This window comes from Mus caroli, chromosome 7 (genome assembly GCF_900094665.2).
Source record: "Mus caroli chromosome 7, CAROLI_EIJ_v1.1, whole genome shotgun sequence".
NCBI lineage: Eukaryota > Metazoa > Chordata > Mammalia > Rodentia > Muridae > Mus > Mus caroli.
Window position 1 is genome coordinate 27,021,087 of NC_034576.1, and position 17,265 is coordinate 27,038,351.

The following is a 17,265-nucleotide window of genomic DNA, read 5'->3' on the forward strand; positions in this document are numbered from 1 at the left end:
CCAACCCCTCCCAACTAAAGACTATGCCAGGAACATTTTTGAGATAGGGGCCTCCTGGTACTACCCCAGAATGTTCCAATAGATCGAGTACATTGCCAAAATATAGGACACGACCCCTTGGTGACGTAAAACTTGTACTTTTCCCCTTGGCTGTTTTCTATAAAAGCCTGTGAAAATTTGGGCCAATTGCCGAATCTCCTCTGCACCTTGCTGGCTGCATAAGTTTCGACCCCAGATATCTGGTATATGTGCTTTTTATGTGCTTTCTTGTCGTTGCTGTATTAAATCTTACTCTCTATACATCTTAAGTTCGGTCTCAGTGTCTTCTTGGGTGCGCGGCTGCCCCGAGGCTTGAGTGAGTGTCTCCCTTTGGGAGTCCTGGAGTCTTTCAGCATCTGGGACTCTCGGGTGGCTACCCAAGTTCCCCACTCCCCATTGCTACACACCTCTGTTCAATTTCCTGACCCTCTGTACATCTCCTCCCACACCCAATCCTGCCTGCCTTTTCCCCCTCCTTCTCTTCACTTCCTCCCAAGTCCCTCCCATCCTCTACCTCCCGTGATTATTTTGTTCCCCCTTCTAAACAGGACTGAAGCATCCACACTTTGGTCTTCCTTCTTCTTGAGCTACATATGGTCTGTGAGTTGTAGCCTGGGTATTCCGAGCTTTTTTTCCTAATAGCCAGAAAAGCAAGAGGCTCCCAAGACCCAAGAAAGGTGACATTAGCTGAAATACCCAACAAAGGGGAGAGAGAGGCCACCCACCCATTTCAAAAATTTTAACCCAGAATTGCTCCCGTCTAAAGGAAATAAGGGACAAAGAGTGGAGCAGAGACTGAAGAAAGGCCACCCAGAGACTGTCCCACCTGGAGATCCATCCCATATGCAGCCACTAAACCCAGACACTATTGTTGTTGCCAAGGAGTGCTTGCTGACAGGAGCCTGATACAGTTATCTCCTGAGAGGCTCTGGCAGAGCCTTACCGATACAGATGCGATGCTTGAAGGACTGAGCGCCAGGACCCCAATGGAGGTATTAGGGGAAGGACTGAAGGAGCTGAAGGGGTTTGTAACCCCATAGGAAGAACAACAATATCAGCCAACCAGACCCTCCCAGAGCTCCCAGGGACTAAACCACCAACCAAAGAGTACACATGGAGGGACCCGTGGCTCCAGCCGCAAATTTAGCAGAGTATGGGCTTATCTGGCATCGATGGGAGGAGAGGCCCTTGGTCCTGTGAAGGCTCGATGTCCCAGTGTAGGAGAATGCTTGGGCGGGGAGGAGGGAGTGTGCGGGAGAGCACCCACATTGAAGCAGGGAGCAGGGGGGCATAGAATGGAGGGGTTTGCGGAGGGGAAACCGGAAAGGGGGATAACATTTGAAATATAAATAAGTATCATAACCAATAAAAAATAGATATAGTATTAAAAAATTAAAAAATAAAATTTATGTTCGTCGGTATGCTCCTTAGTACGGAAAATCAGTTACGGGCAGAACCAGAAGTAGATTTTGATCACAGGCAGGAGCCTCCCCTTTAAGTCCGCTCCCCTCCACCCCCCCCCCATCCAGCCCCCCGTGGGAACGCCCACAAACCATTGGGTTGCAGCTCCCAGATGGGCGGGCCCAAGTTTCACCTTGGGATCAGAGCACTAAACTTCCTGGAGTTCTCCCTGGAGGACTGTGTTTCCTAAGGCCCACCCCTCCAGAGGTAACATACAGACTTGTGTCCTGGTGTCTCTACCTGGAACCTCGGAGTTCTCTAGTCCGGAGGAAGAAAATTCTAGTTTGTTTCCGTCCCCACACCAACAGGCTGCCTGTGGGTGGTGTAGGGTGGATGAATGTCGATGTCTGTCTGTCTGTCTTTGTATACACACCGTGAGCTCTCAGCGTGATCTGTCTCTGTGCTTGTCGCTTTCTGCTCCTGCTTTCTCTCCTGGCCATTGGGGCTGAAGCAGAGGACCAAGCTTCAGGAAAGGGAGGTCGGGTGTGGAGTTTGAAAGGAAGTGCCGACTTGAGTTTGGGAGGAGCATTTGAGGCCGGAATTGCCTCTGAGGGAGGTTCGCCTATGGGGGCAGCTACTAAGTTTCCCAGAGTGAGTGTTGTGGGGAGTGATGGAAAGTGCTCACTGAGGATGCTCAGGCTCGCCGCGGTTGGCCATTATTCCAAAAGAAGGGCGTAGGGTTTAATGTGTATCTCCCTGTGCTTATTTAATGTGTATCTCCCTTTGCTTATTTAATGTGTATCTCCCTGTGCTTATTTTTCATATACCTAGTAATAGGTCATATTGATGTTCCATTTGGGAAAATAGGTTTTTGTGGGTTTGCCTATTTTTTAAAATCATTTTTATTTATTTAATGCTATATGAAGTAATTGTACAGTAGATACTCCACTTAATTCCCCCACCCCCCCCACCCCCGCCTTTTGGTTTTTTGAGACAGGGTTTCTCTGTGTAGTCCTGGCTGTCCTGGAACTCACTCTGTAGACCAGGCTGGCCTTGAACACAGAAATCCACCTGCCTCTATGCCCATTTTTTAATAGGAAGTTTCCTCGTCACTAACTTGTCTGCATTCCTTAAAAGTCGCAGTACAGTTTAGAAGTTAACACCTTGTTGGATGTACAGTTTTCAGATATTCTCCCCCACTCTCTAGATTCTCTCTCCTCCGCTGATTGTTTCCTTTGCTGTGCAGAAGTTGATCTAAGTCCAAATTGCTGTCAATGCTTGTGTTTTTAGAGTAATACCCCAAATGCCCACCACTATCATTGAAGATTTCCTCTATATTTTTTTTCTAGTAGTATCACTTTCAATTCTTATATTGTAATCTGTTTTGAGTTGATGTTTTAGGAGTGGTATGACTGAAGGTCTAATGTCATTCGACTAAGTGTTAAGATTGAGTTTGACCAGCACCACTGATTGCAGAAGCCAGCCGGGAACCCACATGAAGCAGGCTCTCCTGAACTTTGGACAAACCTCTGTCTCTGCCTCTGCCCGGGTGTTGGAATCATAGACCTATGCTACCACATTCAGCAGGACTCCTGTACTTCTATCTATGTTCCTCAGAACCACAAAATTCATGAAAGGTAGACAGTTATAAATGTCATGATGTCACACACTAACCTTTCGCCGAAATATAAAAAATGTGGTCTTCGATGGTTCAGTGGGTGCGGTGCCTGCAAGCATGGAACAGTGCAGGCCAGATGCAGCAGTGCACATCTGCAGTGCCAGCCTTCCTATGGCAAAACGGGGGGTCGGGATGGTTTCCGGGGTGAGGGTAGGGTGGAGAATCCCTGGCAGGCTGGCTAGCCTGATACATGCAGACGCAAGGGGAAGGAAGGATAATGAAAGAAAGAAAATTTGTTTGTAAATTTTGTGGGGATATGAAAATGTAAAATTTCATAAGATGATCAGATGTGTACTTGAGAGGAGAAGGAGGAAGGAGCAAGAGGTGTTCAAGGCTGGCCTGGTATACAGGAGACTGTCTCAAAAACAGATGGACAGTCCCAGAGTGGATTGAACCAAGGCTTAGACCTGCTGGCCCTGGATCCGCATTTGGTGATGGCTGCTCCCTGGTGCAGCATTTTAGGGAGGTCTGAGGGTTGTGTGTGCTGCTCAGAGCTTGTGAGTGGAGGGTCAGTGCTGCTGGGTGTAGTGCAGAGCACAAGATGGTCCTCACACAGCCCGAGACAGAACAGGTGTGTCAGCCATGCGGAGGTTGAGAAACTCAGTTCTAGGATCAAAACACTTAGGACACCTGGAATGAATTTAGTATTATTTTGTTCAAAATATTCCATAATACGGAAAGGTGGAAACATATACTCACCTCCTGTGACAGAATATTTTGCAGCTAATTATCTTCATAAAGGATCATGGCTTAATTGAGACGACATAAGTGTTATCATAGATGAGGGAAGGTTCTCAGGACAGTGGTCCATGGTGCACAGTGCCATTCACTAACAGTGGGCACAGAATGCTGGACCCTGCCTGAGCACTGCAGCTGCAGCCCCTCCAGCCTCGCTGTGCTTCAGCCCTGAGTTTACACAGGAGGGGCCACCTGGATGCTGTGAGCCCCTGTGAGCCTTGATAGGTGGGGTTCCAGTAGGAAGATCTGAGATCTGCTCACAGTAGGAGGAGTGGCCCAGGTGCAGGGCGAGCTGGACCTCAGGGTGGAAGATGGGATCTCTTCTGCTGGCCTCTTCTGGAGGAAGTTCAAGGCAGACATGTTTGTGCCCTGCCCCCTTTGCAGTGGGTTGTCTGGGCTAGGAGGGGATCAGCTTTGTTTAGACTCCTGTGTGCTTCCAATTTGTGTGTGGGAGGCTGTGAGCGGTGGGAGGGGAGAGAGTGAGTGGGGAGGCTTGAGAAATAAGTGTAGTCGATGACATCACAGTGACAGAAGTCAGCCTGGGAACATCAAGTCACAATGCAGTGAATGGCTTTCTTTTTGTCCCCCAGGAAAGGAAGTCTGAAGAAGAATGGCCAGCTCTAATAGTCAGGACATGGTCTGTGTAAGTTGACATTTTTCTCTTTGACATAGGACGACCTTCAGGTTAGGTGACTCCTTCTTGTCTTTCCCTCTTGAAGCTTCCCAAGGATCCGGAATCCCCCAGCCCAGTCTGCCCCTTTCCAGTGAGGGCTGGCAGGTCTGAGCACTTTCTGTTTGTGCCTCTTCCCAGCTGGTACTGGGATTTCTTTCTTTCTTTCTTTCTTTCTTTCTTTCTTTCTTTCTTTCTTTCTTTCTTTCTTTCTTTCTTTCTTTCTTTCTTTCCTTCCTTCCTTCCTTCCTTCCTTCCTTCCTTCCTTCTTTCTTTCTTTCTTTCTTTCTTTCTTTCTTTGGTTTTTTGAGACAGGGTTTCTCTNTCTTTCTTTCTTTCTTTCTTTCTTTGGTTTTTTGAGACAGGGTTTCTCTGTGTAGCCCTGGCTGTCCTGGAACTCACTTTGTAGACCAGGCTGGTCTCGAACTCAGAAATCCGCCTGCCTCTGCCTCCCAAGTGCTGGGATTAAAGGCGTGCACCACCACCACCTGGCTTGGGGTTGTTTTTAAATGCATTCCTCCACATGTGCTCTCTGCTTGGTCTGTGCTCAGGGAGGACTGTCCTTGTAGAGTCAGTCCCACAGGGAAACAGGGACAGGGGCCTTGGGGGCTTCAGAGGTTTGACGGGATGGTCTCATGTGACTCCTTGGGAAAACTGATTGACATCTGTGGTGTTGTCAGGCTGATGACCCAGTGTGTGTGAGTGAGTGTCCCCTGTGGGTGTGTGTGACAAGGTGAACTACTTGAGGAAGCTTTAGGGGAAGAGTTCAGGTATCAGAGAGAAAGGTCATCCAGGCTGTGATAGGGAGGTGATTGCAGTCTCCAGAGTTAGGGAAGACCTTAGACACATTGTCACCTGGAAAGTTTTTGTTTTTGTGAAGGGGAAAAAGTTAAACTTTATATGCTAGTAAAAGGGATTTCACATTCTTTTTAGACTCTTATAATTTACCAAAATCGTTCTCATAACTTTTAAAGCCTTTAGGATATCATCTGATACCATAATAAACTTCAATGATGCACTGCATTTCTTGTGTGTTTTACCCTGACCCCAGGTGACATTTCCTTCTGTGGGTATAGCCTGAGGGATGTGGGTGGAGTGGAGAGGCACAGGTATTGGCTATGTAGGTGGCACAGTCATTGTTTATGGGGCGGGAGGCTCATGCAGTCAGGTGCCTTGAGCATTTCCTTATGGCTCCCTTCCCACGCTTGAGTCCTTTCCCTTCTGGTTTCCATCTTGAAAGCTTCCCCAGTTTCACTCTCCTTGTGTTTGCTCTTTCAGGGGTCAGTGACATTTAGGGATGTGGCTGTTGACTTCTCTCAGGAGGAGTGGGCCTGCCTGGATGCTACTCAGAAGGTCTTATACAGGGACATGATGTTGAAGACCTACAGCAACTTGGTCGCAGTGGGTAAACCTATGCCCCATGAATGGGGGATGTGTCCTCTACACTATGGGCTTTCTTCATGTGAATTAAAAGTCATGGCTGTCTTTTAATGTTTAATTGAAGTTGGGTTTGGTGTTCCATGCCTGTCTTTCCTTCACTCAGAAGACTGAGGCGAGATTGTTGTGTCACTCAGATACACAGTGGGTTCCAGGCTCCCCTGGTTTACACATTGAGACCCCTTTTCAAACAAAACAAAACAACATGAAATAAGTAAGTAAATTAATCAGTAAATAGAATTAGGGACTAGAAGGATAGCTTAGTGGTTGAAATGACCAGCCGCTCTTGTAGAGGATCCATAAGGTGGCTCACAACCATGTGTAACTCTAGTTCCAGTGGATGTGATACCCACTTCTGGCTTTCATGGGCACCACACATACGTGTGGTGCTCAGTCATACATGCCGACAGATCCTTACATACACATAAAATCAATTTAACTCAGTAGAATTTTAAAAGAGAGAGCTGAGTTTTTCCTTCATACCAAAGGAAGAATGTGAGATTTATTGGATTGAAAATAGGACCTCATGAATTGCCTGCTTGCCCACCCCTTTTTGGTCCTCTCAGTGAGCTCTAGGTTCAGGGAGAGACCCTGTCTCAGATACTAAAGTGGGGAGCAATCAACAAAGACATATCACACTGGTCTCTGGCCTATATACACATACAGGGATGACACATGTATTCACATACATACACTGTATTTGTACAACTAAATGAAACAGCCTTCCTGAATGAATCAGTAGAATGAATTCAAACAGAAATGGACACACTCTATTTCATTCAATGAACATTTCTTTTTCCTGCTTTGAATTGGAAATTTTAGGCTGTGAACTTTCTCCTTTTCATTAAAAAAATTATAAAAATGAGGTGTGAATGTGAAAGAAGTCAGCATAAATAACAATGATGATAACAGTTTTCATAGTTGGGGATTTAACTCAGCGGTAGAACACTTTCCCAGCATGTTTAAAGCCCTAGTTCCATCCTCAGCATTACTAAATAAATAGAAGTTAAAAAATAAGGACTTTGTGTTACTGTAGGTCAGCCAGTATTCCACGAATTTGAATATTGCATTTAATCTTAGAATCAATACATTATCACCTCCATCCAAGTTATTGTTATTATTTCTTCTCCTCTTTCTCCTTTTTCTTATTGTTACAACTATTATTACTATTGGTTTTTCAGAGGTCAGGTCTCATGTAGCCCGAGTTACATAGCAAAGTTCTCTTTGGACTTGCCCTGTAACTAAAGCCGACCTTGAACTTCTCATTTGCCTGCTTACAGTCCTCAAGGGTAGTGATTTCAAATGTGTGCCACCATGCCCAGTGTTTAGATGGGTAGGTTGAGTATAAAGTCTTATGGGCCTTGCCTAAATAAATGTCATTATTAGTGAGCTGCAGGGAAGGGGTCTACACTAGACAGTGTGGTCTATAGGTTCTTGTTCTTACTACTCATTATGCTTTCCTCTTACGTGAGAAGCCCTGTCTGTATTTAAAGGAGATTAAAACCCTGATCTGAAAGAGGTTTTTTTGTTTTTTAAATCCATGTTGCTTTTTCCTCCTTTTCTGAAGTTTTTCTCCAGTATTATTTTGTCTTTTAGAATCTTTAATCTGTTTTTCCAAGACTTGCTGGGTCTTGCTCTGCAGCCCAGAGGGCCTGGCTCATTCCCTCACCTGCTGGCCTCACAGGCATGATCCACTCACCATGCCACGCGGTATAGACTTTTATAATAGATAAGTCTGTATTCTGAAAATCTACACAGACAAGGCATGGTGGCACATACCTTCAGTCCCAACATTTGGGAGGCAGAGGCAGGCAGATCAAGTAAGTTCAAGGCCAGCCTGGTCTACATATCCAGCACACCCTGGGATTATTAGACCAAGTCTCAATGAATGAATGAACAAATAGAAGTCTGCACTATGATTCATCTCTTCTTCTTTTTCTTTTAAGTGGGAAGTTGCATTTCCAAGCCAGATCTGATCGTCTTACTAGAGCAGGAGAAAGAGCCCTGGATGACTGTGAAGGAAGAAACAGACAGGCCGAGCCCAGGTGAGTAAGAGTGAGGTGAGCCTGCAGCCCTGCCAGGCACAGATGTGGTCAGAGAGGCTCCACAGAGCTGGCACTGGATGTGACAAACTTTCTTCAAAGCCCTAGGGCCTGTGAGAAACAAGCCTGAGGCCTGGGAAGGAAGTCAGGGTCACAGCAGAGGCTGTCAGAGGGGCTTCTGTTTCACAAATCATCTGTAATGGGATCCAATTGCCCTCTTCTGGTGTGTCTGAAGACAGTGGCAGTGTACTCACATATATAAAACAAAAACAAATAAATATTTTTAAAGAACTATTCTTTCTCTTTTTAAAAGATTTTATTATACACACACACACGTGTGTGTGTGTATATGTATATGTATGTATGTATATGTATGTATATATATATATATATATATATACATATATATATAACAATGTATATATATATTGAGTACACTGTTGCTAGCTGGGATTGAACTCAGGACCTCTGAAAGAGCAGCCAGTGCTCTTAACAGCTGAAGCATCTCTCCAGCCCCCCATCCACATTTTTTGAGATAGGAAGAAGATCCGTCTTAAAACCACACTTCTGGGAAAAGATGTGAAAGAAGCAAGTGGTGCTCTTTGCTTCCCTCACTCTGCTGGCAAGGCCAGTCCCTCACTGACATGAGAGCCTGCCCTGTGTGGATATTTGGAGCCATTGTTGGGAAAGAAATTAGATTCAGTGATCTCTCTCTCTCTCTCTCTCTCTCTCTCTCTCTCTCCCTCCCTTCTTCCCTCCCATGCTTCTTTCTCTCCTGCATAGTGTTATACAGGATAGGGAAATAAAAGAATCCACAATGAACCCACAAAATAGCACAGACCAGCTACATGGGGGAAGAACAAAAGTCTGTCTCAGTAGGGAAATGAGAGAGAGATAGAACAAGAGAGGGGGGGAGGGAGGGAGGGAGGGAGGGAGGGAGGTAGAGAGAGGTAGAGAGGAAGACAGGGACTGAGAAAATGAACAAAACTGAATCAGAGAGATATATTTGGTTGCTGGGGCCTTTTATGCATGTCAGCTGGCACACTTGGCACACTTGCTGACTGAATGAGTATATAAGCTGCTGCAGCTGAGTCCCTGAGGGCAGGCTGGTGCACATGTCTGATTGCCAATAGTTTGCATTTCAAGTAGTGTGCAAATAAGCATGTAAGGCTATTTCAGTACAGTTAGTTATAATCTCATTAAGTAGACATATCGTCCCATTTCCAGCCTGTTCTACTATAAAGAGAACATAACTTACATAAACTTTCCTTACTGCTAGCTTCATGGCTCCCCTTCAGCATCTCAGAAAATACTTTAGAGTCTGGCTGTTCATTTAATGGATGTTATAGGAACACGTGTGTTACAGGAAAATAACGTATTCTTGCTTTCTCTTTTTCTTTCAGATTTGGAAGCAGATGATGCTGCTGAAAATATATTTTCAGAAAAGCACACTTAAAATAAAAAATTGCCCAATCAGACCATAAAGCAATTAAATAAAACTTTTGACTTCAAGAACTCTACATTCGAGGACCTACAGAGGTGTCAAGAAGGAAATGTTAAACAGAAAACTACAAACAAGGCAGAAATGCCTCCTTATACCTGCCAGACTCTTGCTCACAATACAGAAAAGGCATATGAGTGTAAAGAGTGTGGGAAGTGCTTTGGTTGTAGGTCAACTCTAACTCAGCATCAGAGTGTTCACACTGGAGAGAAGCCCTATGAATGTGAGGAGTGTGGGAAGGCCTTCAGACTCCCCCAACAGCTCACAAGGCATCAGAAGTCTCACAGTGGTGAGAAGCCTTTTGAGTGCAATGAATGTGAAAAGGCTTTTCATCTTCCTGTACTGCTCAAGTACCATAAAACCGTTCATACAGGTACAAAGCCATTTGAATGCAGAGAATGTGGGAAGTCCTTCAAGCATCTCTCCCATCTTGTTGAACATAGGATTATTCATGCTGATGTGACACCATATGAATGCAGTGAGTGTGGGAAAGCCTTTAAATGCTGCAAAAGCCTCATGCAACATCAGAAAATTCATTCTGGTGAGAGACCCTTTCATTGTGAGGACTGTGGGAAGGCCTTCATTGTACTGGCACAGCTCACTCGGCACCAGAGGATTCATACCGGGGAGAAGTTGTTTGAATGTAAGGCGTGTGGCAAGAAATTCAGAACTGGCTCACAACTTGTTCAGCACCAGAGTATTCGTACTGGTGACAAACCCTTTGAGAGTCATGTATGTGGGAAGGTCTTTAAGCTTCAGGTATACCTTTCTGAGCACCAGAAAACTCACACTGAAGAGAAACCTTTCAAGTGTAAGCTCTGTGGGTCAGCCTTCAGACGTAAGTACCAACTTAGTGAACACTGGAGAGCTCACTGTGCTGTGAAGCCCTATCAATGCAAGGAATGTGGGGAATTCATTTGTCGCAGGTCAAATTTTACTGAACATCAGAGTATTCACACTGGAAACAAACCCTTTGAGTGTGAAGAATGTGTGGGAAGTTCTTTAGACTTAATACACTTCTCATTCGTCATCAGAAGTCTCACGGTGGTGAGAGACCTTTTGAGTGTAAAGAATGTGGAAAGGCTTTTCATCTTCCCAGCCAGCTTAATAACCATCAAATTGTTCATACAAGTAAAAGACCCTGTGAATGCAAGATATGTGGGAAGTCCTTCAAGCGTCAATCCACTCTTGCTCACCATAGGATTATTCATGATGGCGTGAGACCATATGAACGCAGTGATTGTGGCAAAGCTTTTATTCATTGCTCAAACCTATTGCAGCATCACAAAATTCATTCTGGTAAGAAACCCTTTCAGTGTCAGGAATGTGGAAAGGCCTTCATTGTTCTGGCAAACCTCATTCGACATCAGAGCATCCATACTGGAGAGAAGTCATTTAAATGTGAGCAGCGTGGGTCACCCTTCAGACTTAAGTCCCAACTCAATAAACATCAGAGAATTCATACTGATGTGAAACTCTTTCACTGCATGGAATGTGGAAAGGACTTTGTTCGTGGAACAGCCCTTAGAATTCATCAGAGAATTCATACTGGTGAGAAGCCTTTCAATGTAAAGAATGTGGGGAAGCTTTTCAATATTGTTACCAATTTCTTGGGCATTTTAGAATTCATACTGGCAAGAACCCTTATGAATGTAAAGATTGTGGGAAGTACTTTCCTCGTGGTAGAGACCTTAAAATACATCAAAGAACTCACACTGGTGAAATACCTTAACAGTGTTAAAAACATGGGAAGACCTTTAGTTGAAGATGAAACTTGTTTTGGCATGCTAAATTTAATATAAGGAGCCTTACAATGTAAGGAATGTGGAAAGGTCTTTAATAATCCTAAGCTAGTTGTATATCAGACAATTTCTACTGGTGAGAAAGTCAATGAATATAAGAAAGGCAGGAAAATTTTTAGGTTTAATTCACCCTAATTCATACTGGTTGAAACCCTTATCAATAAAAATTGTGGAAAGAACTTCAGTTGGAGCTCAGGCCTTCTTCAACATAAAAAAATTCCATGCTGGTATCAAACACTATGAATGCAAGGAGTGTGGGAACATTTATAGAATTATCTCAGCTCTTAAATCTCATTACAGAGTCCATCTAGGTCTCAACCCCTGTGGATTGGAAGACGCAGGAAAAGCCTTTCTTGTAAACGATGAGCATCCTATACATGGAAGGAAGGTGGACAGCCATTGTGTGAACACTTTACTGAATATGAGAGAACTCATATTGGGAAGAGTGTGACTTAGAAAGCACGTGGGACCTTTAGTCTGCCCTAGGACTTGGTCAGCAGCAGAGTATTCATATCCTGTTAATGCCAAGAGACCTTTTATAATGAGAAAGTGGGAAGTTGGTTTTTCAGAGAAGATACTCTCTTGAGAATGTATTTTAATGTCAGAAATACAGGGTAGTGATCATGTTCTTGATTTACTCTTTTCTTATTAGTTGTATAAACTTAATTCAGTAGTCACCCAGGACAGTCAACTTAGGGAGAGCAGTTATTGGAACTAGGTTTATCTGAGATGTCTTTGTTGTCACCATTAACATCCTATGGCTCTTGATATTAGACAGAATGTTTACTTAGTTTTTGCATAATTGGTTATTGGGGAGCACAGGAACAACTAAAGTTGTGGCAGCAGAGTTATAAGAGATAAGATTCTTGAAAGTATTTGGTCAATGCCTGTGTTCTATAAATTAGCTTCTACAGTGTTCTTGCTTTTATTGGCATTAATATAACGTATATGAAAGGCTAGTAGTACTATAGACAGTTTAAGAAATTCTCACCCATTACTAAATTTAAAATAACTTCATCCTGGAGATATTTGATGGATGAAAAGGAACATGAAAAGATTTGAATTGTGAGTCCATTCCTTACATATATATTTTGAAGTTTAAAAAAACACAGTTATTTGTGAATAAGTACTTTCTAAAGGGGTGAAATCCATAAAAGAATTCAAAAGGTAAAATTAATGAATGTTCTTGGCCCACATATGAAGATAAACTATATATTTGTGATAGGGCCATTAAATCCATAGGATGTGCCATCTCTTATTCTTGCTTAGGCCATTTCAGTCTTGATTAGAATTTGATTGGCCTGATGGAGAATCTTGTGGAAAATTACACAACTCTGTTCCAGGAACTGGAGGTCAAATTGCCTTTGCTAATTTATCTTGCTTTGGTTACATACCCTTTGTGTTTAAACTTCCCTGTGCAGCTCATTGCTTATCTCGGCTTCTGTTAAACTTCCTGCTTGGCAAAAAGCTCTTCCTGAAGTTGCTGAGCAAGATAACAGGATGTGAGTTTTGCTCTAAGTGCTTGGGGTAAACTTAGGTTCCAAATACCTGAATTGTACTTAGAGCTGGCTGGAATAAAGACTTTCAGTTGGCTATACACTGTGTCTGAGTGGTCTTCTCTGGTGGGTTCCCTATAACATACTAACAAAAATAACCAAATTGAAACTACTTAGAAAAATACTTGTGTGAAGGTCTTTAGACACATGGAAAGTTGGAATAATTGGGGACACACTTCTGGATCATCACCTAGATTCAAAATTGTTAATTTTCTAGGTCAATCCTATATTTCTGTATACATGGGTATTTAGGGCTGTACATTAAGAATATGTTTGAGTTGTGTATGGAAGTGCATGACTGAAATCTAGCAATTGTAAAGCTGAAGCAGGCAAATGCAGCAGCAGGAACCAGCAGGAACCAGCAAGAACTAGCAGGAACCAGCAGGGGTCAGTGGCAAGGGGGCAGCTTCCACAGGCCCCTTGGGGTTCTCCCTCTTTTACCTTCTCCAGAGTCCCCAGAAATAATCTCCAGCTGGCCAAAATCCCTCCCCTGGTAGTGCATGGGGAAAATCACCATCACCTGCTATAAAGCAGCCTCTTATTCCACACCTGGTATTGAAACAAAATTATATTTACACAATGTATCTGGATTTTTAAAGAAACCAAACTCACTATATTTCTCCCTTTTATTCAAATCAACAACTTTTTTTTCTTAACTTCACTAAACCATATGCAATAAGAACTATTATGAGAACTATCAAGTAAGAAATATATTACAATTTCCAGTCCATATATATTTGGCAATCTTGGAGAAAGTACTTGACTGTCTATCCTGTCCTGGTAAGTCCAAAGTTCTGTACCTAAATCACTTTCTTATCATAACTTGAATTTATCAACCTAAAAACATCAGTTTAGACCCTAAAATTTTTCCTTAGATCCTAAACAGTTTCGGCTCTTATGTCTTTTGTCTTTAGTAAGGAAAACTGTAGTCTTCAACCCCATCAGAGACCTGAGAAGGATAAACGTTACCCAGTAAACAGGAAGTGCAGAGCCAGCAGCTCCCAAAGCAGTAGACATGACAGACTGCTGGCTGCCTGGACATCCCCCAAGCTTCCTCTGTATCACTCGGGCATCCATCTTTGGCCTACATGCTCAGAATATCTGCCAGACTTATCTGTGAATCAGCAACTTTGACGGACTGGCTTACCTTATCTCTGCAATGTTGGACAGTCAATTTTCCAATATCCTGCTTCTCCACAGTTTGAATGGCCCGCTGTCAGCGGTCAAGGTGAGGCAGTTTTTTGCCCAGTACCCAGTATTGCCATACTTCAAGTAACCTTGATTTGGAGGCTTTTTGGTGCCCATCATCTTTGAAATAGATTGTGGGTGCTGCTAGGAAGCTGATGTATCTCTCTGTCAGAAAAGCCTTTAATTATTAAACCATCTTAGATGCCATATTCTGTAGACATCTGAAGTGTTTGAAGACCATCCACTGTATATCTTAACACACAAATATTGCTTGTTTCTCACTATTTACTACTTAGCTTTAAAAATATATACAAGAGACTAAATAAAGCTTATTTGTCTAACTAACTAAACAGGTACCTAACAAGACTAGAAGTAAGATAATTTACAGATGACTAACTAACTACTCCTTGCATTTCTAATTATCCTAGTGGTTTTTGCTAGTAGTGATCATAAGAATAGAACTTTACATTACATTTTTAAATGAATTGCATATGTATAATACCTTAAGCAAGAGCTGAACAAAATAACTTTAAGTTTCTATCAATATACAATAATCCACCGATGTAAAATATTTGTGACATGTTGCTTTCTTTGTCTAACAGGAGATACAATAATACCCCTTTTATCCTACCATCCTATATCTGACCCCCCTCCATATTTACTTTTATCACCTCTTCTCGACCCTCCTTCCCCCTAATATTAGATAGGAGAGAAAGAAGGACAGAGGGGAGAGAGAGAGAAAGATCTTAACCTCTTTTACTTTGCTTCTTCCCTGACCATGACTAATTACAACTTGTCAGCGAACCATCTAAATGACAACAAGCATCCATAACATACTGAATGACTAAAAACCGCCCACTCCACCTCTTGGGAATGGGAGTGTCATATTCTCATATTTGCTTCCTGCGGTCTCGTCATGAAGGCATAGTTTGGGAACCTAAGAAAACTGGGATATAGACAGAAAGCTAGCTGTATCTTTTGCTGTCCAGTCTCTGTGGGGGGATAGGAAAGTGCAGGGCTTAAGTGCTGGCTGAAACAGTCTCTGAGGTTGGACCATCTAAGCTCGCTGTTTTGAAGTTGCCCTGGATGCAGATTTTTGAGGAAACAGTAACTGAGGCAGTCTACGAGACTGGATCACCTGGGCTACTTGGTTTGTCTTTTTGTTCTAAAAACACACAGACTTTAAAAGGTAGTAATGTAGGAACATTTCTGCATTAACATATGTATGGAATGTGCAGTGTGCACAAATCAGCTAAACATGAATTTCTGCTCTATATTTGAGCAGGTGTAAGACATCTACTAACTTTATAAGTCCATTTGGACTGTATAACCAAACTAAGATAAATATCCATTCATGCAATATAGAAGTATGGCATGTAATAATCAGTCATGAGGGCCAGGTAACCAAAAAAAGAGTCACTGGCTATGGAGAGACATTCATTTCTCAACCAGCAGGACTTCTTCTCTGGTCAAATATAATCTTTATTAGTTTTAATGATAACCATACTTTTTCACTCCATGTAGAAACATAAACTGAACGACATCCCTAATGCAAAACTACTGCAGGCCTCCATTCTCATGTTAGCATATATCCTTGTAATATGTAAGTTGCTTTAATTCCACAGTGTTCTCTATAACCCAGTATCGCTCAGCTGCTGTTGTCCTTTTTGTTACAGCTCTGAGGGGAAAAGGCTTCCCCAGTGGGAACCCGAGGAGAAACCTTCCCCGCTGGAGGTGTAGCAGCTTTGAGGGGGAAGGCTTCCCCGATCTAAGTGTTAGAGCTCTAAAGGGAAAAGCTATCCTGGCAGCCAGGAGCAAAGGAACAGGAACAACAAAGCTCACAGTAGAGTCTTACTGGGAGGGAAACCCCCAGGAGAGCAGCGGCCTCTGCTTGGGGGACAAGCATCAAAGAACCGAGCAGAAGACAGGGTGTATGTAAGAGTACTTGGGGAAGGAGAGCTTTCCAGGGATTTTGGTGGGATTTCAAATCCTGAGCTTTGGGAAAAGCCCAGAGATTGGGGAGATTTCAAGGACAGGGATTGATGAATTATCAAATGCTGGGCTTGATCTTTATACTCTGTAGGGCATAACTAGGCCACCTCTCTCTTCACGTAAGAGAAGTGGCTCAGGTAAGGCTATATGACCACTAGCAGTGGATCCTGGTGGTTAGAAGTCCTCAGGAATGGGGCCTGGCCACTCACGAGCCTCCAGAGTCTTACATTAGAGGCAACCAAGCCTGAGAACCCCTCGATCGTCCACTTCAGAAGCCCGAGAGAATGCCTTCCTGCTGAGGAAGCCTCCCAGTCTGTGGGGCTTCAGTACAGACAGCAGACAGGGCAGACACACACAGCCCCCAAGGCTGTAATTTCAGACACTAATTTAACCTGGATGGGACGCTATGATTTGACTCAGGACTGTGGGAGCAGCTCCAGCTCTGTCCACATCACACCTAAATCGCAGCCTCGTCTGGCCCAGAATCTCCCAGGAATGGGATGAGGGTGTGCCATAAACAACTTCTTGAGTTCCTTCTCCTACATAAATACATGGGAGGAGAGTGTTTGGGGATAAAACGAGGGAAGTCAGTACCTAGTTCATTTTGGTGCAGAGAGGAGTTGAGGCTGGGTGAGTTAAAGGGAGAAATGTCTGGGTGGCTGGCAAATTCTATTTTTGACTTGGCAGTGGTTCTATGTGGTTCACGTGAAAATAATACAATTTGTTTTTTGGTTTTGGTTTTGGTTTTTGTTTTTTTTTTTGCCCAATTTCAGGAATTCCTATTTTAAGAACTTTCTGGGTTTGCTTAAACAAAGGACAGTGCTTAACTTGGCTTTTCTTCTTCTTTTTTAAATTTACATTAATTTCATGTGTATTGTTGCTTTGCTTGCATATATGTCTGTGTTAGGGTGTCAGATACTTTGGAACCAACAGCAGCACGACCACATACCCAGGAGTAGTTGGTCAATACAAAATGACTCAATAGTATTTTTGTGAACTTTAATTTTCATTTGCTTCGCCATTTTTTTTTTTTTTGTCTTATTGGTCTTTTGCTAGTGCATGAGTCAAGCTCACCAGTCTCCTACACACATGCAACATGCACACTACACACAAAAAAAAGGAAGGAAGGAAGGAAGGAAGGAAGGGAGGAAGAAAGGAAGGAAGAAAGAAGGAAAGAGAGAGAGAGAGAGAGAGAGAGAGAGAGAGAGAGAGAAAGAAAGA

At 43.2% G+C, this 17,265-nt stretch overlaps 2 protein-coding genes across 3 annotated transcripts in view; both read left to right on the forward strand.

Moving 5' to 3' along the window:
* The window catches only part of LOC110298476 (zinc finger protein 59), a 162,824-nt gene that overhangs the window by 75,994 nt on the left and 69,565 nt on the right, over positions 1 to 17,265 (forward strand). The gene's annotated exons all lie outside the window — the stretch shown is intronic.
* LOC110298477 (zinc finger protein 60-like) lies at positions 1,650 to 11,238 on the forward strand. Its single transcript, XM_029479901.1, is given in 8 exon segments — positions 1,650 to 1,707; positions 2,917 to 3,077; positions 4,447 to 4,499; positions 5,805 to 5,931; positions 7,910 to 8,008; positions 9,409 to 10,493; positions 10,496 to 11,069; positions 11,072 to 11,238. Coding segments are annotated over 6 exon segments (2,085 nt in total). The 5' UTR covers positions 1,650 to 1,707; positions 2,917 to 3,077; positions 4,447 to 4,466.